This window comes from Sturnira hondurensis, unplaced genomic scaffold, assembly GCF_014824575.4.
Source record: "Sturnira hondurensis isolate 20B ecotype Veracruz unplaced genomic scaffold, ASM1482457v3 Scaffold0017082, whole genome shotgun sequence".
Classification (NCBI taxonomy): Eukaryota; Metazoa; Chordata; class Mammalia; order Chiroptera; family Phyllostomidae; genus Sturnira; species Sturnira hondurensis.
In genome coordinates this window covers 3,058,958-3,083,905 of record NW_028089713.1, presented here as the reverse complement: position 1 = coordinate 3,083,905, position 24,948 = coordinate 3,058,958, and the positions used below count along the sequence as shown (strand labels likewise).

The 24,948-nt window shown below is 37.9% G+C and overlaps 1 protein-coding gene across 3 annotated transcripts in view; it reads left to right on the top strand.

Annotated features, from left to right (window-relative positions):
• ZC3H11A (zinc finger CCCH-type containing 11A) overlaps positions 1-24,948 on the top strand; it is a 45,849-nt gene that overhangs the window by 7,644 nt on the left and 13,257 nt on the right. For 2 of the 3 annotated variants that reach the window (XM_037067134.1, XM_037067133.1), the window contains exons 4-11: positions 7,869-8,067; positions 9,179-9,298; positions 17,593-17,716; positions 18,769-18,972; positions 20,849-20,965; positions 21,250-21,330; positions 22,365-22,475; positions 23,270-23,332. In XM_037067134.1, the coding sequence (XP_036923029.1) occupies positions 8,014-8,067; positions 9,179-9,298; positions 17,593-17,716; positions 18,769-18,972; positions 20,849-20,965; positions 21,250-21,330; positions 22,365-22,475; positions 23,270-23,332 (874 nt within the window). In that variant the 5' untranslated portion in view covers positions 7,869-8,013. The remainder of the gene's footprint in view (positions 1-7,868; positions 8,068-9,178; positions 9,299-17,592; positions 17,717-18,768; positions 18,973-20,848; positions 20,966-21,249; positions 21,331-22,364; positions 22,476-23,269; positions 23,333-24,948) is intronic. The other variant, XM_037067135.1, reaches the window with a different exon arrangement.

Genomic DNA, 24,948 nt, shown 5'->3' with positions numbered 1-24,948 from the left:
AAAGAAAAGTACCCATGAATAGTTTATCACAGCATAGTTCCATTTCCACATGCAAAACTCTGCCTCATCTTCTTGAAATGACTAAGCAGTATCCCTTTATATGAATGCGCAATCATTTAACATATACCTCGTTGGTAGACTTCTGGTTGTGCCCGTGTAAACAAAAATAGTTGCACATCCTATAACAGCCCTATATACACATCTCCTTGAATTTTTTCTCAGAACCATTTCTCAGATGTGAAATTATAGGATTGTTACAATTAATTGTGAAGAGGTTGTACTAATTTACTGAATTTAATGAAGTCTTTTTGATTTGTAAAAGTTCTTGGCATGTTCCTCTTACTAGTAAAGATACTAATCTTTGGCCATGTTGCTGATAGGTCTTTTGTTACATAAAATGTTTTTCACTTTATGTAGTCAAATCTACCAATTTTATTGTTAAGGTTTTTAACTGGTGTACTAGGAAAAGTTTTTTTTCCACCTTGAGCTTATAAAAAATTACCATGCATTTTTCCCCAGTACCTGGGTGGATATATACGTATATATTTTTTAAGATTTTTTAAAGATAGATTTTACTTATTTATATTTAGAAAGAGGGGAAAGAGAGGAAGGAAAAGAAGCATCAGTGTGTGGCTTCCTTTCATGTACCTGGCCTGCAACCCAGGCATGTGCCCTGATTGGGTATCGAACTGGCAACTTTTTTTGGTTTGTAGGCCAGCAGTCAATCCACTAAACCACAGCAGCCAAGGCTTAAGATTTTTCAAATATATATTTTTATTTAGAGAAGGGAAGGAAAGGAGAAAGAGAGGGAGAGACACATTGATGTGAAAGAGAAACACAGATCTTTTACCTCCTGGATGCACCCAGCTGGGAACCAAACTGCAGCCCAGACGTTGTGCCCTGACAGAATTGAACCAGCGACCTTTCACTTTGTGTGATGATGCCCCACCGGTCAGGGCTTGATGGTTTTATTTTTTATATTAAAGATGTAATCTAGGGATTGTAGTTAAGTGACATTGTCGCTCTTCCTTCTGTAAGCGTAATAGATGTGTCAAATATTGGCTTGCTTTTTGCTGAGTGCAGTTACAAATTTACACTTAGTATAGTGCTTTAAATTAGTGAGCTACAGCTTTGGCCATCCTTGCTTTTATTCCCCTGGAATGTTTTTGTATGGAGTAGAATATTTTCTGATGGATGGCCAGTTTTTTTGTTAATTTTAGATGCCACTTTTCATACATTACATTTACTCATAGATTCACTTGAATTCTGTTGGTCTTGTACTCATTTATTTGCCAATGTTATGTTTAAACATTGCATTTCACATCTATTGTAAAGTCAGGTAGAGCAAGGCTTACTCTTTTTAAAATTTCCTTTATTTTTCTCAGTTATTCTAGATGATTTTGCAGTTTGTCAAGTTCCAATAATAAACTCTAATCAGGATATTGACTTGAGTTGCATTCAAGGTACACAGTTTTGAAGGAAAAATAAACTTTAAGTCATTATCTCTCCATTATCCAGGTCTGCTGTGCATTAGTACGTAGTTTTCATAGTTTTTTGGTTTTGTTTTTAATTTAATATGGGTCTTGTATACTTCTTCATAGTCTTCATATGTATTTTACAGTTTTATTGTAAATGAGATTGTTATCTGAATGAGTTTGCAAGCATAGAATCTGCAGATTCTAAGGTTTTTTTGCCTCATCCTTTTTAGCCTTTATACCTTTTCCCCCCTTCGTGTGTGTGTGTGTGTGTGTGTGTGTGTGTGTGTGTGTATGCACGCTAGACTCTCTGGAACAGTGTTGAGTGATAGTGGAGACAGTGAGTGTTTGTTTTTCTTTGCCTCGAGTGAGCTTCTAAGTATGCTGATGGTGTCTGAGGATAAGTGTGTTTAAGCCATTTTAATATTTTTTTAAATACCATTTAAACCCTTTTATATTTTATATAATTTTTTCTTTTTTGAAATCTTAAGATGTGTTTTGGTTTTTGTTTTTACTCCCCTTTATTAATATAATCACTTCCCTAATGTTAAGCCATCCCTAGTTCCAGAATAAACCTTTTTTGATCATACCATGTTACTCAATTTGCTTTAATTAGGATTTTCAGCTCTTTCATAAATCGGATATCCAAAGCAGTTGTTTTAAAGCTGTTTTAGAAAGCCGTGAAATATAGTGCCAGTGATGTGATTCTGTTCTTTTTCTTCTGTTGAGTTTTTTCTCAGGTTAAAATACTTCACTTAAGTATGTTGTTCAAAAATATATGGAATACGTAGATCATATACTATTTGAGACATTTCATGTCCAAAAACTGAAATCTTAAAATGTAGTTTGAAAGGCTAAATCTCTCCTTTAAATTCTGATGCTTAGATTTCCAGTCAGGACACATGCCTGGGTTGTGGGCCAGGTCCCCACGGGGGGGCCATGCGAGAGGCAACCACACACTGATGTTTCTGTCTCTCTTTCTCCCTTCCCCTCTGTCTAAAAGTAAATAAATCAAATCTTTTAAAAAATTCTGATGCTTAGCAATTCGTCCTTTGGCATTTAGAGATTGAGATACAAAGTCAGACATTAAATCTGATTTCCTTTCCCTTGTCACCGGTCTACTTTTTTCCTAGGAAAAAGTATGTATGATTCTGTTGTTACTATTGGAATTCAAAAATTTCACATCTATAGTGTAGAGGTTTCTTGAAAGAAAATTTCTGTGTGGCATTTGATGAGTTTCCCCCCCCCTTTTAATAGCTTACTATTATATTTTTTCCATTACCATTTATCCCCCGTATATTCTCTTCTGCCTCCGCCATCACCCCCTCCGCTCACCTCACAATGATGAGTTTTTGAAAAGTTTCAAATTGAATCAGCTTAGGGAAATTTTCTTGTATTGTTATTTTATTATCTCTACCAATTCCATTTCTTACAGAATTTGGTAAGAAATGAAGTCTTCTGGAATTATTTTCATGTTACACACCTTTTGTCTTATATTGATTGACATCTTTTTGTATTCTGGGAGATGTCCTGCAATTGGTACTTTATAATTCATGTACTGTATTTTTCATCAATGTTTATCCTTCTAGATTTGAAGAGATATTCTTTTAGATTTGAAGAGATTTTAAAATCTATTTTTAGAAGAAGAGGCTAAACATTGGCTTTTAGTTTTCTTATTTTCAAGAAAACTAAAAGAGGCTTTTAGTTTTTTTATTTTCAAGCTTTTTCTTTTTACTCTTTGTTGTTTGTAGCCATATGTTCATTTGAATTAGCTATGTTCTTCAAAACTTGCTGACAGCAAGAGGATTTTAAAAGAACTTCTTTTCTTTTTTCCTACATTATTCATCAGTGGGGTGGGAGAGGGTCAATTAGTCATCTTGGCTTCCTGCTTTCAAACAGCTACTTTTTGTTAAAAAGTAATCAGGTTTTTCTTGGCATCCTGAATACTTCTTTTTTCTCTTTTAAGACTAAGAAACACATCAGTATGTATCTTTCTTAGTTTTGGGTTTTTTATTTAGTGTAGTGATGACTACCGTCAATTTTTAATCTCTAGATTTTGTTTAGGCCATCTTCTTGAATAGCAATTATATTTTTTCCTTCTACTGAAGTTACAAAAGCTCATTGTTTAAAAAGCCATATTTTGTCACATGTATTGTGCACTTTTTTGCCTAAATTTTTGAGGGAAAAATAAGGATGTGCATTAGACATTGTTGTAATGATTATGGACCATAATAATGGGCATGACAATCCTGTGTATAATGTGCAGGAAAACATGAGTACATTATATATGGCAAAATACAGTATATGAAGGAACTGTTTGTTGAAACATTAGTAAGGGGGTGCCGTATACTAAAGATTCAATCTCTCCATGCCCTCTGCCTCCCTCTGAGGGAATTTTGTAGAGCCCAAATTGAAAAACTTACTTTGAAATTTGCCATTTCATAAGAATCGTTTTGTTGTTTGATTAGTATCTGGGGGAGTGGTTCCTGAAACCACCATTTCATGTGTGAAATGAGGTCAGTTCAGGGATGAATTGACCTCTAAGCTTTTTTTTTCTTTCTCAGTATTTCTATGGTGAAATTTTTTCATTTTCATCTAATTAGTACTTTTCCTTTTTGTGTATGTGTCATCGTAATTATTTGAATATCTCTAGAGACTTAATGCCACTTGTAGCAATTTTGCTTCAAGCAGTTTTTTAAAATGACCTTTTCTTTATTTTAATATATATATTTTATTGCTTATACCATTATAGTTGTTCTATTCCCCCCTTCATTCCCTTCCACCCAGCACCCCCCCCAGCATTCCCCCCCTTAGTTTATGACCACGTGTCTCAAGTTCTTTAGATTCTATATTTTCCCTACTATTCTTGCCCTCCCCCTATCTATTTCCTACCTGCTGTCTATGCTATTTTCTGTACCTTCTCCCCCCTTCTCCTCCCACTCCCCTGTTGCTAACCCTCCATGTGTTCTTCATTTCTATGGTTCTATGGTTCTGCTCCTGATCTAGCTGTCCTCTTGGTTTGCTTTTGTTTTAGGTGTGGTTGTTAATAACTGTGAATTTGCCGACCTTTCAGTGTTAATATTTTTCATCTTCTTTTTCTTATGTAAGTCCCTTTAGCATTTCATATAATAAGGGCTTGGTGATAATGAACTCCTTGAATTTGACCTTATCTGAGAAGCACTTTATCTGCCCTTCCATTCTAAATGAAAGCTTTGCTGGATAGAGCAATCTTGGCTGTAGGTCTTTAGATTTCATGACTTGGAATACTTCTTTCCAGCCCCTTCTTGCCTGTAAGGTCTCTTTTGAGAAATCCGCTGACAGTCTAATGGGCACTCCTTTGTAGGTGACTGTCCCCTTATCTCTTGCTGCTTCTAGGATTCTCTCCTTCATTTTGGTCTTGGCTACTGTAATGATGATGTGCCTTGGTGTGTTCCTCCTTGGGTGCAACTTCTTTGGGACTCTCTGAGCTTCCTGGATTTCCTGGCAGTCTATTTCCTTTGCCAGACTGGGGAAGTTCTCCTTTATTATTTGTTCAAATATGTTTTCCACTCGTGGCTGTTTCTTTTCTCCTTCTGGTACCCCTATAATTCGGATGTTGGAATGTTTAAAGATGTCCTGGAGGTTCCTAAGCCTCTCCTCATTTTTTTGAATTCTTGTTTCTTCAAAAAAAAAGAAGAAGAAGAAGAAAAGAAAAGAAATGAATTCTCGTTTCTTCATTCTTTTCTGGTTGGATGTTTCGTTCTTCCTTCTGGTCCATTCCATTGATTTGAGTCCCAGTTTCCTTTCCATCACTATTGGTTTCCTGTGCATTTCCCTTCATTTCAATTAGTTTAGCCTTCATATGTCCCTCTAATTTGTGACTATAATCAACCAGTTCTGTGAGCATCCTGATCACCAGTGTTTTGAACTATGCATCTGAGAGGCTGGCTATTTCTTGGTCGCTTAGAGTTATTGGCTCTGGGGCTTTGAGTTCTTCTTGAGCCATCTTTTGGACTGTTCATGCCTGTTACATATCAGGAGTGTGGAGCCCTAGGTGTTCACCAGAGCAGGGCAACTCAGTCGCTGGGTTGTGACGCTATACATGGGGGCGGGGTCAAAGAGGAGCAATGGTGTCCCGCCTGCCGCCTCCCACCGCAGATGCCACCGTCACCAGGGCCCGCACATTCCGTCCCACTGCTCGCCAGTGTGCGGCAGGCCGCAGTCAGCACTCAGCCACTGGGTTTGCCTATTGGGGCCTGCGCAGTCCGTCTCACTGTGCGAGAATGTGCGACCTTGGTCAGTCTGCCCCGCACATCCCAACTGGGTCTTGGTGCCTGGGTCGGGGATCTTTCCTGCCCGACCCTGCTCCGCTGCTGGCTCTGCCCCTCTTACCAGTCCCGGTTGAACGATTTGTTGTTGTCGGACTTCTGTATAGTTCAGTTTTCTGTTCTTCGGCTGTGTCTTTGTTTACTAAACCTTTGTTGTATTCAAACTTGGTTGTGGGAGAAGGCACAGTGTTTCCACCTATGCCTCCATCTTGGCGGAAGTGCGCATCTAAAATGACCTTTTCTCCACCCGATAATGTAGAATGCATTTCCTGGGGTTTGGGCCAGGGGAATCTTGCTGATGCATTAGTGAGGCACTAGTAAAGGTCCAACCCTTGTGTCATTCTGTAGTGGATCATTGATTGTCAGGCCAGTCAGAGCAGACTAAATTTTTTTTATTGTGGGTATGTTACATTACAGTAGAAAATTTAATGTTGTAAACATGAAACAACATAATAAATAACCACCTATAATCCTACCACCCTAGGAATAACTACTGTTTAGTGTTATGTTTTTCCAGGTTTTTTCCTGTTGTTTTGCATCTTCACCAGCTTTCGCTAGTGTCATTATTTTGGATTTTAGCTATTCTAGAAGGAATTTTGGATTCCCTAATGACATAGATGTTGGTTATCTCTCCATATGCTTATTTCCATCTGTATGTCTTCCTTGGTGAGGTGTCTGTTTAGATCTTTTGCCTATTTATTAATTGTTTTGTTTTTCTTGTTGAGTTTTAAGTGTTCTTTGTATATGTTGGATACCCGTTCTTTATCAATTATGTGTTTTTGCAAAGATTTTCTTCCAGTCTTGCCTTTTCATTCTCTTAACAATGCTTTTGCAGAGCAGAAGTTTTTTATTTCTATGAAGCAAGCTTGTCAGTGTGTTTTCTTTCGTGGGTTGTGCATATGATGTTGTATCTAAAGTTATTGCCAAATCCGAGGTCACCTGGATTTTCTCCTATTTATCTTCTAAGAGTGTTACACTTTTTGCATTTTATAGTAGGTCTATGATACATTTTAATTTTTGTGACAAGTGTAAGGTCTGTGTCTAGATATATTTTTTCCATCTAAATGTCCAGTTGTCCCAGCTCCATTTATTGAAAGGACTATTCTTTCTCCATTGAAATTGCCTTTGTAGTGGAAAATTAGCATATAACTACAATCAGCCTTCTGCATAGATGGGTTCTCAGCCTTGGAGTTGACCCTTGAACAACATGGGTTTGAACTCTGTGTAGGTCAGTTGAAAATACCTACATGTAAGTGGACCTATGCAGTTTAAACCTGTGTTCAAGGATCAACTGTTTTCTGGAAAGAACCTCAAGGACTTCTTTTGCTCATTTGTAATTGGTGTGCAACTCTTTGGCCATCTTAAGCTAGTTCTGCAGGTATTCTATAAAGAAACTTTTTCCTAACCTACTTAAAATTACATACTTTTAAAATAAAAATGCTTGTGAAAAATACTGAAACTTTTGTTACTCAAAAACATTTTAGTATGTGTATTTACCTCTGGCCAGTGTAGCTCAGTTGGTTGGGGCGTCGTCCTGTAAACCTAATGGTTTCAGGTTCAATTCCTGGTCAGGGCATTTACCTAGGTTGCGGCTTTGGACCCCTGTTGGGGTGTGTTCAAGAGGCAACCCATAGATGTTTCTCTGACATCAGTGTTTCACTCCCTTGATCTGTGGAATCAGTGGATATGTCCTCAGGTGAGCATAAAGAAAAAAATAAAGAAGAAAGAAATGTGGACTTAGCAAGTATCTTCTGTAAAGTAATCTAAGTCCCACTAATATAAAATGTAGATCATTTGTTGAGTTAGCAGGGCTTATGTTGAAACAGTGTAACAAGCACCATAGAGAATACAAGAGAGAGAAGGGCATGGCTATCTTTAACAGAAAGTGTTCATTATAGATGAGACTGTACATTATCGCATACGAATAAAATATGAGTCAGTGTGTTTACAAGGGTCTGTATCGGCAAAAACATAGCAATACTAATAAAATTTGGTTTTAATAATGTGATTTCATTAGTTTGGTGATTTAGAAGGAAGTCGGAAGAATTTACTTGAAATACTTTAATTCACTGTTTTCTCATTTTAGGATTACATTTTGAAAGCAATTTCTGTTATTCAGTTGTCATTTGGAAGATTAAATCCATTTCAAGAGGACTTGAAGCTGGTCCTCACCTTGAGGAAGCAGTGGCTTGTTTTCAAGAAGCCACTTCTGATCTCAGGATCTACCCAGCATGCCTAATCAAGGAGAAGACTGCTATTTTTTTTTCTACTCTACATGTACCAAAGTAAGAATTGCAATCTCTAAAATTGGTTCTTTCTTTGATTTCCCTAATAAAATTGGATAAGATATTTTCAGTGTACTAAGTTGTTTTTATGTTTGTTTTTCTGAGCTGTTATTTGCTGTCAGTTTTATTTAGTTATTGTTTAATGCGGTCCGTTTTTTTAGTAAAGGATATCATTCCTAGGTGAATTCGTTCTTCATCATATTGTTTCTTCATTTTATGTTCTTCATGTTGTACAAAAGTGAAAAGATCTCTTATATATAATTAACCTCTTGAGAGGGTGCCTTTGGAGTTAGGAGCATTTTGGCTTTTGATTTTATTTGCCTTGTATTAAATGAATGGGTGTATTGTATTGTACTTCTAGAAATGGCCATGCATTGAATTTGACTTCGGATTTCCTCTTCAATACTAAAACCATCTTTTAAATATGCTTTTGTAGCTTTGCTATTTTTTTTTTTTATGGTCAAAACTTCTTAGTTTTCTGCTTCATTGCAATGTAGTCTGTTTCGATTAATCTGTTTTCTATTGTTCCTTTATGACTAAGTCTGTAAATATCCATGTCGTTACAGAAACTTTCCTTAAATCATCTTGGTGCTATGTTTAAAATGAACAGTTTTGAGCAAAGCCCTAATCTTACCTACTAGTTTGCACAACAGTAGCATTTTGTTTCAGACAGTATTATTGTATAAAGTATATAGTGAAACATAGAATTACAGTTAAATCCTTATCTGTTTACTTCCTTTTCTGATTTTTCATTAAAAGCTAATCATACAAGTTGTGATGTCTAAAATGATTTTGAGGGTGAACTATAAAATGTATTTTTAAAGAGTGTCTAGTACTCCCACTTGTCTTTTTCAGCTTGTGTCATCTCTCAGCTTGTGTCATTCATGTTGTCAGATAAGATGAAGGGTAGCGACAGGAAATAGGTTGTAGAAAATTATAACTTTGTTGACCTTTGATTATTACTGTTATCCTGTCTCAGTTGTCTTCTGTCTTGCCTTTCTCTCCTTACTCCTTTGTCTGTAAACTATGCCAGGAAACTATTATAATGAACATTTTCCTTGAGATCTGTTTCAGTGTCACAGCTCTTTTTTGTATTACTCTTTGTTTGCAGGGTGACAGCTGTCCATTCCGTCACTGTGAAGCTGCACTAGGAAATGAAACTGTTTGCACATTATGGCAAGAAGGGCGCTGTTTTCGACAAGTGTGCAGGTTCAGGCACATGGAGATTGATGTAAGTTTTGAATTTATATTATAACAGGTAGTCTAGGGCATTGATGGGCCATTTAATAATATAAGGGGAAAATGACATTTTATGTAACTTGTGAGTTAAATTTCTAGGAATGTCCCAGTGAAATTTCTGTCATTATTACAATGCTCACTTAATATCTCCGTGTTAAGGAATGTGAATTGGTATTGTTTTTCTTCAAGGCAGTTTGGTAGTATAGCTAATCTAGCCCTTCTCATCCTGCTTGGTCTTGGATGCTCATTCTGGGCAGACTGTTTATGAGTGTAATAAACCCTCCTCAACCTACTTCAGGAGTCCTGCACAGAAGTCTTGCTCACCTTGCTCACTCTGCTCAGACTCCGGTGTAAGAACTATGTATATTTGGGGAGTATTTTCATTTCTATGTTTATTTTCAGACAATGTCAAACTTAAAAGTTGCAAGTACATTATAAAACTTTTTTTTCTGAGACATTTAGGAGTAAATTACTGGCATTCCCTGTCACCTCTAGGTATTTTCATGAGTATTTCCTACAAACAACAACATTCTCCTATGTAATCATAAAAAAACCTTCAAAATTAGAAAATTAACATTGATATATTACCTTCCTTTAATTCGTGGATCTGACTCGAGTTTTGCCATTGTACCAGTAACGTAGTTTATTTAGAAGGCGTGTGTCCAGAACAAGTGTTGCCTGCAGTTACCATGACTCAACAGTCACCTCCAGTCTGGATCACTCAGGCTTTGCTTGCCTTCCATTGGTGTTGACAGTTCTGGTAATTGTAGGTCAGTTATTTGGTAGCGTTACTTTCGATAAGTCTGATACGGATTTCCTCATGACTAAATTCAGGTGTTGTGTCTTTGGCAGGAATATCACACAGGTGATATTCCTTTGTGTGATAATGGTGTGCACACAATTGCATACGATTATTAAATGGCATACAATTTTAATTATCCTGTTTCTGCTGATGTTAACTTTGATTGCATCATTAAGGTGTATATACTAGATTGTTTCACTATAAAGGTTTTATTTTTGTAGTATTTTGGAGAGCAGTACTTTGAAACCCTATAATTATCCCATTTCTCATCAAACTTTCAGTTTTTTCAGTGATTTATATCCCAGTATTATATCTCAGCCTCTTCCTTCCTCTCAAGTTCTGACATCATATATGAAACTTCTTTTCCACAGGGACATTTGTATTTGTATTTGTGTGAACTCATGGTTTCCCATTTTAGCCAGTGTGTCATACTCCATTACTGTCTTATATTTTATCCTCAAGTAGACCTAGATTTGGGCAGTAAGAGCCCTTCAAGCTGGTTTTTGTGTTAGATGTTTCCATTAATCTTTGAATACCTCTTTGCTTTCTGGCTTAACAAGATTTTCTAGGTTCACCCTGTGCTTTTCCTTTTCTAGCCTTGGAATCAGCCATATCTACAAGGAGCTCTGGTTACTTTTAGTGAAAAATAGAATATTGAAATCAAATTGTAGCTGCTCGTTGAGTGTTACTGTTTCCAGACCTACAATGGACAGAAAAAGGGAATTTGTAAATCATTATTTACTACTGTATACTTATGTGTTGAAAATCGTGAGTTCATCTCTGGCTAGTGTGGCTCGGTTGGAGTGTCATTCTGTAACTGAAGGGTCGCGGGTTCAATCCCCAATTGGTGCCTAGGTTATGGTTTCAGTCCCTAGCCTGGGGTTGTGCGTGAGGCAACTGATTGATGATTCTCACATAGATGTTTCCCTCTCCCCCTCCCCCCCCTCCCCCCCNCCCCCCCCCCCCCCCCCCCCCCCCCCCCCCCCGCTTCTAACAGCAATGAAGAAATGTCCTCAGGTGAGGATTAAAAAAAAAAAGTTGTGAGTTCACATCAGTTGCCTAGTTATGTAAATCAGTGTTATATCCCAGCCTCTTCCTTCCTTTCAGGTTCTGACATCACACATGAGTCTGCTTTTCCACAGGGACATCTTTCTCACCTTGTTTTGGTGCTATCACCCTGTACCAGGCCTCGCCCCATGTCACTGTGAGGGCTCCTTCCTCATCCCGCTTGGACCTCAACATCCTACTCAGGAGCCCTCTGCCCCCTTATGGATGCCATTTTCACACCTTTGGGTTCTGATACTCTGTGTTGGGCAGCCCTCTCCCATGTGAGGTGCTCATTCTTCTCACCGTGTTCATTCTCTGACTCTGTACCAGGATCCCACTCAGGAAGATCCAGCCCTTCTCATCCTGCTTGGTCTTGGATGCTCATTCTGGGCAGACTGTCCATGAGTATACCCTCTCCAACCTACATTAGGATTCCTTGTGCACAGAAATCTTGCTCACCTTGCTCACTCTGCTCGGACTTCAACATTCTGCAATGCCATCCTCCTATATAAGAATGTCATACTAACTCCTCAGGGTCTGACACCCTGTGCCAGTCCTGCCTTGTCAAGTAGATCCTTCCCTTTCCCAGCATGAATGCCTACCTCTCTCAGCCTCACCCGATGACTTTGGACTGAATTGTGGAAGAGGGTGGGGTAGGAAGGAAGAGACTAAATACGCAGTTTGTATGCCTGGGCTCATACAGCTACTCTGGTTCCAGATTTATAGTCTCTTAACTGTCTTCTCTGCTTCTTGTCTTCCAAATAGCAGAGAATTCACTAAAATTCACAGAAAGGTATATATACTCTGTAACTTTTGAAAATTCATGTTATAACATTGCTGGCAAAGTACAAATTGGCACAACTCCTTGGAAAAGTGTGTTGGGTCTCTAACCAACTCAGCTACCTGGCCAGGGCTTGTGTCAGGGTCTCTAAGATCTATATTTAGAGATTCTCCAGAAGAACTCATGGGACTCTGCGTATAGTTGTTTTCCTGGCTAAGATTTATTACAGTGATATGGTAAGGATACACTGTCTGATCATAGAGAAAAGGAGAGGCAGAGTCTGGAGGAATCCATATGTGGTTTCCTTATTATCTCTCCCTTCTATGGGAAGTCACACAGAGCAGACACTTCCCCCAGCCATGAAAATGCATTGGTGTGGTGTGATGTTTCTATGCAGGGAAGCCCATGAGAGACCTGAAGTTTTTATTAGTGTGGGTTGCATAGGCACTTTCTTCCTGACACATACCAAGCTCCAGACTCCCAGAAGGATAACAGGTGTCCAGCATAAGCCTGTTTGTATTTGTACAAATAGTCTAGGCACATTCTGAGTGCCAAGTTTCCACATGCCAGCCATGGGCCAATCTTGCAAGCCAACTGTGTAATGATAGCAGTTTTAAGGCTGCTCTATCAGCTCTTTTCTGCACAGAGGCTTATTTGGTTGCATCTTAATTACAAAGGTACTATTTTATACCTGTACCTCATGTGTGCAGAGTGAGAACGAAGCAGAATGACTCTTTGTAGCATAATTTGTAATAGGAAAATGCATGAAATAATGAATCCTTTTTTTGAAAATATTTTATTTATTCTTAGAAGGAAGGAGTGAGAAAGAGAAGGAAAGAAACATGAATGTGTGGTTGCCTCTCACTTGGCCTCCTGAGCTACACCAGCCAGGGCCCTTCATTTAAAATAAATTTTACCCCATCCAGTGATCTAGTGGTATGCCGGGCAGCTGTTCATAATTTTTTTTTAGAGAGAGAGAGAGAAATATGAATGTGTGGTTTCCTCTCACGTGGCCCCCACTGGGGACCTGGAACACAACCCAGGCATGTGCCCTGACTGGGAATCGAACCTGCGACCCTTTGGTTTGCAGCCTGTGCCCAATCCACTGAGCTACGCCAGCCAGGGCTTGTTCATAAAAAAATTTAAAAGGAAAATTACTTAAATTGATATGGAAGGGCCAGGATGTATAATCAGTACAATAGTAAGAGCCAGCAATTCCACTTCTGGGAATATATCCTAAGATCCTGAAACACCAATTCAAAAGAGTATATGCACTCCTGTGTTCATAGCAGAGCTCTTTACAATAGCCAAGATTTGGAAACGGCCTAAGTGCACATCAGTAGATGGGTGATTAAAAAAAAACTGTGGTACATCTACACAGTGGGATACTACATGGCAGTAAAAAAAGGAGGAATTCTTACTTTGATGGCATGGATGGAACTGGAAACTATTATGCTAAGTGAAATAAACCAATGGGTAAAAGACAAATACCATATGATCTCACAAGTAGAATCTAATGAACAAAATAAACTAACAAGCAAAAATAGAAACAAGGAAGAGACTGACAGCTTTAAGGGGGTGGGTGTAGGTGGGGACTGGCTGAAAGAAGGTGAAGGGATTATCATATTCCTCTGTGTATAATGCACACATTTTTGCCCAGAATTTTGAGGGGAAAAATAAGGGTGCGCATTATGTAGGGGTAGTATGAAGGATATGCGTTATACACGAGCAGCACCAAGATGTGGGTGTGCATTATACATAGTAGCGCATTATACATGGCAAAATACTATAGTCAAAGAACATGTATTCATGACCCAGTGACAAAATTGGGACTCCAGGAACAGTAAGGAGCGTTTTACTGTACACTCCTTTATATGAAGTCAATTTTTATTATTTGTCGGCTCCATGTTTGTAAATTTATGTACTTGCTAAATTTATTTGTAAGCCCCAAATCAATACTTGCTTTCGTGGTTATTCACAGACATGTGCAGATCACTGGAAAATTTGAGTGTCCTAAGTCACCTAATGTACACACTTCCAACTGAGATCAAACAAGGCGGTTCTCTGCCTTTTGTTTCAGTTCTCAGAGTGTAAACAGGTGTCCTTTTTGTGGCCTGTTTCAACGCCTTTTGGGAAGGCATTTTTTGTGCTTTTTTAATTGGTGATTTTCCTGTTTGAAATGGCCCCCAAGGGTAGTGCTGTAGTCCTGTGCAGTGTTTCTCTGCACAGGAAAGAAAGTACATGTAATAAAGTATCATTCAGGTGTGAGTTACAGTGCTGTTGGCCTTGAGTTCATTCAGTATTAATGAATAAATGATATATTGTGTATTAAGTAAAGTGTCTTTAGACACAAACACACCTAAAAGAAGATCGTATGTTGATCAGTTGGTAAAAATATTGTGACCAGAAGATTTATTCTCTTATACCTTTGGCTTATGTGCTGTATTACCTATTTAAAATTTAAAGAAATAGTTATATTGGAGATTGTTACTATGGAAGATGTATTGCTGAATGAAAAATGTACAAAATTGTATGAAATGCCTTTTTTTAAACATACATCTATACATTTACATTTTTTAAGTTAAAAAGTTCTATACCAAAATAAGTGATTCTTTGGGGGTAATAGCATTACAGTCATTTATTTCTATTTTTCCAAGCCATCTTTATTGATTGTGTATTACTTTTCATTTAGAAGCAAAATCCAGTAAGTGAATTAAACAGGTCAGATTATTTGACTCTTGTATATGGAGGATACTGAAAAAGTCATCCAGTCCTGGCTGGTGTGGCTCAGAGGATTGAGCGCTGGCCTGTGAACCAAGGCTTCACCAGTTCGATTACTGGTCAGGACACATGCTTGGGTTGGGGGCTGTGTCCCTGGTGCGGGGTGTGTAAGAGGCAACCACACATTGATGTTTCTTTCCCTTTCTCCCTTCCCCTCTTTCTAAAAATAAAATCTTTAATAAATAAAACAAAAAAGTCATCTAGTAATTTGAAAAAATTTTCCCAGAAAGGAGTAAAAACTTAAACACAGACTTAGGAACAAGGAAGATTGGCATTAGGTTCTACCTTGAGGAAGGGGGAATTGAGAGATTACTGTTATTCCTATCTTTTAAAAAATAATAGCTATTATACCTACCTTTTGGGTGTGTCAAGAAACTAGTAAGTTTTATTCAAAGGTAAAGATACTTACTTTTAAAACATAGGTTAAGCCCTAGCTGGTGTGGCTCAGTGGATTGAGCACCAACCAGCCTGTGAACCAAAGGGTTGCCATTTCGATTCCCAGTCAGGGCACACACACACACCTGGGTTGCGGGCTAGATCCCCAGTAGAGGGTGCACAAGAGGCAACCACACATTGAAGAAATCTCCCTTTCTTTCTCCCTCCCTTCCCCTCTCTCTAAAAATAAATAAATCTTTTTTATTTCATTTGGTTTTTCCTGGAAAATGACTCTAGTAGTGCTTACCTGTCTTGAACGTCATTTGAAACAGTTTTGTTAGATTGTATTGTGACAGCTGTGAATATCAGTGTACATTTTTTTTTTAAAGTAAAATTGGTGAATTTTTGTGTGGCTATTTTAATATTGAAGAGGAAAGAAAATAAGCAACATTTTTGGCGTGTTATGCTTTATTATTTCAAGAAATGTAAAAATGTAACCAAAATGGAAAAAAAAGTCTGTGCAGCGTACAGCGAAGGTGCTGTGATGGATTGAATGTGTCAAAAAGTGGTTTGCGAAGTTTCATACTGGAGCTTTCTCACAGGACAGTGCTCCATGGTTGGGCAGACCAGCTGAGGTTGATAGTGATCAAATTGAGACATTAATTGAGAACAATCAATGTTAACCATGCGAGATAGCTTATGCACTCAAAATGTTTAGATAAAGTTATTGGTGAAGATGAGAAATGTGTCTTATTTTACAGGAAAAAACCATACAGACTTTTTGGCTAACCCAGTACTTTACATTTTAGTTAGAAGTATATGGGACTGCATAATTCTTCTACCAACGCAGTGTGTTACCAAATTACCGGTCTCTCAGAGTAGTAGACTTTGACCTTTTTTATACATTTAAGGCCCTTTTGTAATGGCTGTTGTGTGTCTGTTTCTTTCATCCATATTTTAAAATTTCTGAAGTAATGCTGCTATTCTTTTCTTGAATTTTAAACCTTAGGTTGTTTGCTATGATGGGAGGTCCATCATAATGCAGATTGTTAATCAGAGGTTAGTTAATTTTCAGAAATGCTTATCAGGTCTTCTTTTCCTTTACTGAACTATTTGTTAAAGTAGATACAGAAATATGCTTGAAGAATTTCCACAAAGGGAATGATATACTTACTTGTACCTAGATTGAAAAGTAGAATATTTCCAACACTGTCTTCCCCCTTCGTTGTTGTTAACCATACCCCTCAAACTAATTGCCATCCTGATGACTATACTCTTTTTTTCATAAAGAAATTTTTCTTGTTTTGATCTTTGCACAAATGGCAACATACAGTCTGTGCTCTCTTGTACTGGCTTCTTTCACTCTGCAACTGTTAGGTTAAGTGTAGCAAAGTCTGGGATAATACACTATTATATGAAGATACTACAATATATTTTCCCATTCTAGTGTTGATGTACATTTAGGTCGGTTCCACTTCGGAGTAATTACAAATAGAATTGATTTGAACACCTTTTTTTTTATAACCTCAAATTTCTTTCTTTCTTTTTTTTAAGATTTTATTTATCTTTAGAGGGGAAAGGAAGGAGAGAGGGAGAGAATATCAATGTATGGTTGCCTCTCGTGGGTCCCCTGCTGGGAACTGACTTGCAACCCAGGCATTTGCCCTGACTGGGAATCGAACTGCAATCCTTTGGTTCACAGGCCCATGATCAATCCACTGAGCTACACCAGCCAGGGCCTGAACATCTTTATACACATCTAATTTATATACTAGAACTGATGTACATATTTCTGTTGGACATAGGTCTCCATGATCTATCAGTTTATTCTAAATATGCAATTATTCTTTTTTTCTCATTCCCCTTCGTAAGAGGTTTTTGAGAAGGAAAAAGACCATCCTCAGTGTGTTGCCTGTGCCTTGCTTTGAGAAGTCACAATGGGAAAAATTTTCTCCAAGCCTTGAACGTTCAACTTCAAATAATAACTGTACTTTAGTCCTCTCTGTGTGCTAAGTTCTTTGTGTACATTTAATGTTCCACTTAATCCTTAAGAGAAATCAAAAGATAGCCACGGTTGTTCCCATTTTATGGCTGAGGAAAGTGAGATTTAGAGGCAAAACATTGTCCAACATTACATGTCCAGTAAGTAGCATAATAAAGGTTCAAACCCTTTTGTCTTAGATTCCATAATCTTAACTAATAGAGTATCCTGCAACTCAGAATTAAGTGTAGATTTCCAGGTACGATTAGAGTTCCAGGATGAGGGCAAGGAGGGAAGAATAGTTTTAAAAAACCACTCTTCTCTACTTCCTTTATTTCTTGATCATCATCTATGGAGTTTGTGGCTTTCAGCAACCCCTCTTCCTCCTGCCCAAAATCGCCTCACATGGTTCAGATTTTTTAATACTGCATGTGAACTTTTTCAAGAAAACAAGTGACCAAATTAATACATGTCACACTTCATTTTTTTATTTGAAAACTATGTTTTTCCTTCTTACAGAAAAAACGCAGTGAGATTCCTTGTTACTGGGAAAATCAACCAATGGGATGTCAAAAACTAAACTGCGCTTTCCATCACAACAGAGGACGTTATGTTGATGGCCTTTTTCTACCTCCGAGCAAAAGTGAGATGTTTTTAATTTTAAAAGAATAATTACTATACAATGGAACACATATGCACACTGTACAAAGTACTTTATGTACTTGCCTTCTTTTACTATTGTGAGAAATGGTACTCTTTACACTTTACAGATGAAGGAACTGAACTTTATTAAGGTTAAGTGATTTGTACAGTTACAAACCAATAAGTGGCAGGGTCATAATCAGAACTGTTGCCAAAAGCCATGTTGCCTCAGGTGTCTAGATTACTATAGCTTACTTCATTCCCATTTTCTTATCAGATCCATAGAGGTTTTTGAAAGAAACTTGATTCTCCGGGCCAGGGTTTGGCAAATCATGTTCCTCCAGCTGTTTTATAAAATAAAGTTTTATTGGAAGGGAACTATGCCCATGCATTTTTGTATTTTCTGTGGCCAAGTTTTGTGTTCCTGTTGCAAAGTTGAGTACTTGAGACAGATCTACAAAGCTTGTAATGTTTGCTGTCCAGATTTTTACAGAAACAGTTTGCTAACCCTGATGTAGACTAATCTAAAATAAAACTTATGCTCTACCAAAAGCTGGTATTTATTTCCAAAGTCCCCTTTAAAGTATTTTGCTAGTGGAATGATTAGCTGTTTAAAAGCCATGCCAGCTATGTGATTAAAATTTGATGGCTACATATTTTCACCTTTATGGGGCGGGGGGCGGAGTAGATTCACTCCCTTCTGGTTTGGCCCCAAAATGTTACCTACTATCTCTTAAAATCTACTCTCTGCTGAGGAAAAAAACTGTAATTACAATATTAAAATTACATGTTTATAATTTACAGTCACTATGCATCTAGCCTTCTATTTATTGTAGGTTTTGAGTGCCCACTTTGAGTGTGTTTATGTACAGTAAAGCAATAACTAAAAGCCACATTTTCTCTCCTTGGAAGTTGAGAACCTAATTGGGGGAAATGGGGAAGTTAAGTAAAAAAACGTAAGTGCTTATAAGGAAAATGTACCAGTTTATGATAGGTGGTCAGGGATTTTTGTCATTTATACCTTTTAACTTACGACTAACTTTGTATGTCTAGCTGTGTTGCCCACTGTGCCTGAGTCACTAGAAGAGGACGTGAAGGCTTGCCAGCTCACAGTTCAACAGAACAAATTGTCTGTCCAGTCTAATCCCTCTCCTCAGATGCGGAGTGTAATGAAAGTAGAAAGTTCAGAAAATGTTCCTAGCCCCACGCACCCACCAGTTGTAATCAATGCTGCAGATGACGATGAGGATGATGATGGTAAGGTTTAGTTCTTCAAGGCAAATAAATATTTGGGGGCACTTTGTGAATTAGAATCAGGATTAAAACTCTAGGCCTGTTTTTTTTTTAAATATATTTTATTGATTATACCATTACAGTTGTTCTATTCCTCCCTTCATTCCCCTCCACCCTAGACACCCCCTCCCCCACCCTTCTCCCCTTTAGTTTATGCCCACGTGTCTCAAGTTCTTTAGATTCTATATTTCCCCCACTATTCTTGCCCTCCCCCCTATCTATTTTTTACCTAATGTCTATGCTATTTTCTGTACCTTCTCCCCCCTTTTCCTCCTCCCACTCCCCTGTTGCTAACCCTCCATGTGTTCTTCATTTCTATGGTTCCACTCCTGATCTAGCTGTCCTCTTGGTTTGCTTTTGTTTTAGGTGTGGTTGTTAATAACTGTGTGTTTGCTGTCCTTTCACTGTTCATATTTTTCATCTTCTTTTTCTTATATAAGTCCCTTTAGCATTTCATATAATAAGGGCTTGGTGATGATGAACTCCTTGAACTTGACCTTATCTGAGAAGCACTTTATCTGTCCTTCCATTCTAAATGAAAGTTTTGCTGGATAAAGCAATCTTGGCTGTAGGTCTTTGGATTTCATGACTTGGAATACTTCTTTCCAGCCCCTTCTTGCCTGTAAGGTCTCTTTTGAGAAATCCGCTGACAGTCTGATGGGTACTCCTTTGTAGGTGACTGTCCCCTTATCCCTTGCTGCTTCTAGGATTCTCTCCTTCATTTTAGTCTTGGCTAATGTAATTATGATGTGCCTTGGTGTGTTCCTTCTTGGGTCCAACTTCTTTGGCACTCTCTGAGCTTCCTGGATTTCCTGGAAGTCTATTTCCTTTGCCAGACTGGGGAAGTTCTCCTTTATTATTTGTTCAAATAAGTTTTCCACTCATGGCTGTTTCCTTTCCCCTTCTGGTACCCCTATAATTCGGATGTTGGAATGTGTTTAAAGATGTCCTGGAGGTTCCTAAGCCTCTCCTCATTTTTTTGAATTCTTGTAACTTTACTTTTTCCTTTTTGGTCATTTCTTTCTTCCTTCTGGTCCACCCCCTTGATTTGAGTCCCAGTTTCCTTTCCATCACTATTGGTTTCCTGTGCATTTCCCTTCATTTCAATTAGTTTAGCCTTCATATGTTCCTCTAATTTGTGAGTATAATCAACCAGTTCTGTGAGCATCCTGATCACCAGTGTCTTGAACTGTGCATCTGAGAGGCTGACTATTTCCTGGTCACTTAGAGTTATTGGCTCTGGGGCTTTGAGTTCTTCTTGAGCCATAGTTTGGATTGTTTGTGCCTGTTATGTATGAGGAGCAGAGCCCTAGGTGTTCACCAGGGCCGGGCGACCCAGTCGCAGGGTTGTGACACTATGTGGGGGCGGGGCCAAAGGAAGGCAATGGCGAGCACCCTTTGCTTCCTCCCGCTGCCACCTTGGGCCTCGCGATTTGTCCCACTGCTCGCGAGTGTGCGACGGCTGTCAGCCGCTGCTGGGTTCGTTGCTGGGGGCTGCGCGGGTCCATCTCACTTCTCACTCCCACCATCCCAAGCCCTCACTGGGTCCGCCGGCGCTACCCCAGATGCCTGTGCGCCTGGGGTCGGGAGATCCTCCTGCTCGACCCTGCTCCGCTGCTGGCTCCGCCCCTCTTACCCATCAGGTAGAAGGGTTCATTGTTGTTGGACTTCCATATAGTTCAGTTTTTCTGTTCTTTGGCTGCGTCTTTGTTCTCCAAACCTTTGTTGTATTCAAACTTGGTTGTGGGAGAAGGCACAGTGTTTCCACCTACACCTCCATCTTGGCGGAAGTCCTCTAGGCCTGTTTTTAATTGTACATTTGCCTTAAATGTTATTATAGATCAGTTCTCTGAGGAAGGTGATGAAACCAAAACACCTACCCTGCAACCAGCTGCCGAAGTGCATAATGGATTACGAGTGGCATCTGCCCGGAAACCTGGGGTCAATTTAAAACAAGGTAAGAAGTGGCTGTATTGATGATGCTGGCTCCCTCTCATAAATCTTAACAGCACTATTGAATGTGTCCAAACTGTTTTAAATACCTTTGAAATTTAGTTGATGGTCGATCACCACCACTTCTCCTTTCTCTGCCCATTTTATATATATATATATATATATATATGTATATGATACTTTCTCGTATTTATTTAGAAAACATCTAGACACCTGCTATATACAAATAAAATGCAGAGGTGAAAAGGGTGCTTAGTTCCTCGTGTGATTTCTCTTTGCATTTTTCAGGTGAATGTTTGAATTTTGGAATAAAAACTCTTGAGGAAATTAAGTCAAAGAAAATGAAGGAAAAATCCAAGAAGCAAGGGGGTAAGTCATCAGTTTTGACCAGATCATTGAACGTTGCTATAGAAGAATAATTAGGACCCTTCCAATAATAAGGACCCTTGGCAACAGTCAAAATGAGTTTGCCTACTCTTCCTGGTTTGAAGTAAAAGACTTACTTATTTTACTTAAATCATGATTTCATTGTAACTGTTTTGGTCTCTGACTATTCACAGCTAAGCACTGCAGTTAAGAAACCCGAAAGAGCCGTGGCCACTAGCTTGGTTTGTTAGAGCCTTGTGTAGGTGTGGCAGGGTTGCAGGTTCCTTCCCTAGTGAGGGCACATATGAGAAACAACCGGTGAATGCGTAAATAAGTGGAACAACAAGCTATGTTTCTCGGTCTCCCTTCCTCTCTCTTTCTAAAATCAATAAATGAAATGGTAAAAAAGAACCCAGAAGAACTCGTTTATCTTGAGAAATAAAGTATATTTAAAAAGGAAATACTTTATTTTGTAGTAGATGAATTCATCTCAAGAGCTGCCAAGACTTTCTTCTGGAGCTTGCCTCAGCCTGGTTGATTCATGTATTTCCAACCCTAGAAAGTAGAGTGGGGGCGGGGGGAAGTACAGTGTGAAAGTAATAACATTTAGAACAAGTGGTTGGTTCTAAGTACCCTCTTGATAAAGCTTTTTTCTATCAGAACATTGGAATTGTGTTTTGCATGTGGTTGAATATAGATGAAAAAGTTTGAATTGACTACCTGATAGCTGGTGTGCTTCTGAGGTTAGCTTTAGAATAGTGTTAGCCTTGTTGGTAAATAAAAAGTGGAGTGCCTAAGTCACTCAAAACAATTTTATGTTTTATTCACATACTGAGCCCAAGGAAGATAAGAAGTAGGGATTATCTCCCCTTCTCCCACCACCCCATATCACTGTAGGCAAACAGAAAGAGAAACTGATTGGTTGTAGTCGTCCAGTGGTTTATATTGGACTTACCTGGTCACAAATCAGATTTCTTGACTTGTGATAGCTTTATTTTCCATAAATTATTTGCTCTTTTTTGACCTGTTTTATTCAGAAGGTTCTTCAGGAGCTTCCAGTCTTTTACTCCAACCTCAGACCGTTCCAGGTCCTGAAAAAGAGAATGTCCGGACTGTGGTGAGGACAGTAACTCTGTCCAACAAACAAGGTGAGGTATAGGCAGGCTGTGGAGTTGTCAAGCTACGCTTATAAATTATAACTACAAGAGCAAAATTCCTGTGTGTATTTTACCTTTGATGGAATTGCAGCAAGAGTTTAGTATGTTCATTGGATAGAAGGATGAAAAGAAAAGTTAGTACATTTGACTCTGCGATTAAAAAGGTTGACGCAGTTCTGACATTTATGTATATTTAATTTTTACATTTACTGTTTATTTGTATCCACTCAACAAATTTATTGACTTCTCATGGGTAAACAATTATGTTATTTAAGTTATAGAAATATTTTCCTTAATAGTTTTAAATCTAGTAGGGAATATAACACAAGTAATTCTAATATGAAGATACATTTAAATGTTTGTGCCATTCAAACAACAAAGAATCAGAAGAGCTCATTTCTGGAGTGAACAAAGAAGGTTATAGGAGAGTTAACTAGCAATGGGGTATGATTTTTCTTTTTTAAAATTAAAAAAGGAAATGCACAAGCAGAAGTATGGTTGAGTTTATAGTCATGAGTTTATATGGTAAAAAAAACAACTTGTCCTTGTATACTTGGCTACTATTAATGATTAGGACTGTACTGATATTTCTCTTTGGGCTGTGCATTTGTCTATTTAAATTATTTAATATATTTTTGTAATGTGATAGTCTTTATTAAGGTAGATCTGATTTTCAATAGACTAGGTAACTTATGTTAATATCAGCACATACTTTTACCCACTAGTAGTTACTGAATACAGAAAAATTGTCTAATGGTAGAGAAATTCTGTTTTTGTCATTTCAGGAGAAGAACCCTTGGTAAGATTGAGTCTCACTGAGAGACTAGGGAAAAGAAAAGTTTCAGTAGGTGAGATACATTTTGTGCATATCTTTTGTTTTCTGCTTGTTTTGTCCATTAATATGATACCTTCATATTATTTTCCATATATAAGTGCTTTTCTGTAAGTGCCTTGTCATATTGATTTGTGGTCTACCTGTATGAAGTCTTGGCTAAAAGCACATTTAAAAGTTTTTAATGCTTTTCATGTGTGCGTTATACCTTTTATTGAAGTCATACAAATATATAGTATTACAAATTAATTTGATTATTGCCAACTTTTTAGAAGGTACTAGGTTTAAAAAACAATAAAGAATATCTATTTCAATGGACAAAATGAAATTTTAGCTTTTGGAGGGAAAAAAGTATCCAGTTAATATAAATTCAGTCTCTGAAGTTATTAATGCTGGTTTATATTTAGGGGAGTATTTACTGTATTACAGAATTGTTGTGTACCTATTCTAGTGTGTTTGTCTAAAGAATTATTTTTAACCCTGGTGGGTGTGGTTCAGTGGTTGGCATCATCCCACAAACCAAAAAGTCCAGGGTTCGATTCCTAGACAGGGTGCATGCTTGTATTACGGGTTCGGGGAGTATGCAAGAAGCAAGTGATTGATGTTTCTCACATCAGTATTTCTCTCTCCTCCTTTCCTTCTCCTTTCTCTGGAATCAATAAAAGAGAAAAAAAGAGAAATAACCTAGCAAAAGATAACCATTTACTTTAAAAAAGAAAAAAAAGCCCTGGCTGGTGTGGCTCAGTGGATTGAATGCTGACCTGCAGACTGAAAAGTTGCTGGTTTGTTTCCTAGTCAGGGCACATGCCTAGGTTGTGGGCCAGGTCCCCAGCTGGTGGAGTGTGAGAGGCATCGATGTTTCCCTCTTCTTCTCCCTCCCTTCCCCTTTCTCAAAAATACATAAATAAATTTCAAAAAATTATTTTGAAAGTCTCCTTTGACTTCGGAGAATCCTTCATACTCTTAAAATGTACTTGCAAACATGAAATCCTGTCTGTTTTGGGTTTTCTTAGATACCATTCTCATTCCTTGAGAAATTTTAGGTAAAAAAATACAGAAATAAGATATTTTAATATCAGCATATGTATAAACTTTGTGAATTTTGGTTTCGTAATTATAAATTAAATTTTAAATTAGAGTCAAGTTTTTAATGGGACCCTACAACAATTATTATACCTTCAGTCAAGCAATCCAAAAAAACAATTTGTGATGTCTAAACAGCTTGTATTGAACACTGTAATATAATAAAGCAGGAGTTAGGACACTTTGTTCAGGTCTTAGTTCCATCACTAATTGATGCCTTGGTTAAGATACAGAAGCTTTTATAACCTTAGATTTCTTGTCTGGAATTGAAGAGGGGCTGTGTGGCCTTCAGAGTCTTTGTGTCACAGAAAAATTCTAAATTTTGTGGGCTTTTTGCCATCTTCCTGATCATTTTTGATGCATTAAACCACAAGTTTACATAGAATTCAGCAAATGGCCAGCTAAGAGTTTTTTTGTATGTGAAGGGTTTTTTTTTCTTGTTCTTAATTCGGAATTTCAACCTTAACCAGGATTTATAATCTTTCATTTGTAATTTTAGTCAGTTATTTGGGAAGTTTTAATTTGTGCCTTCTAATTTTTTGTCTCTTA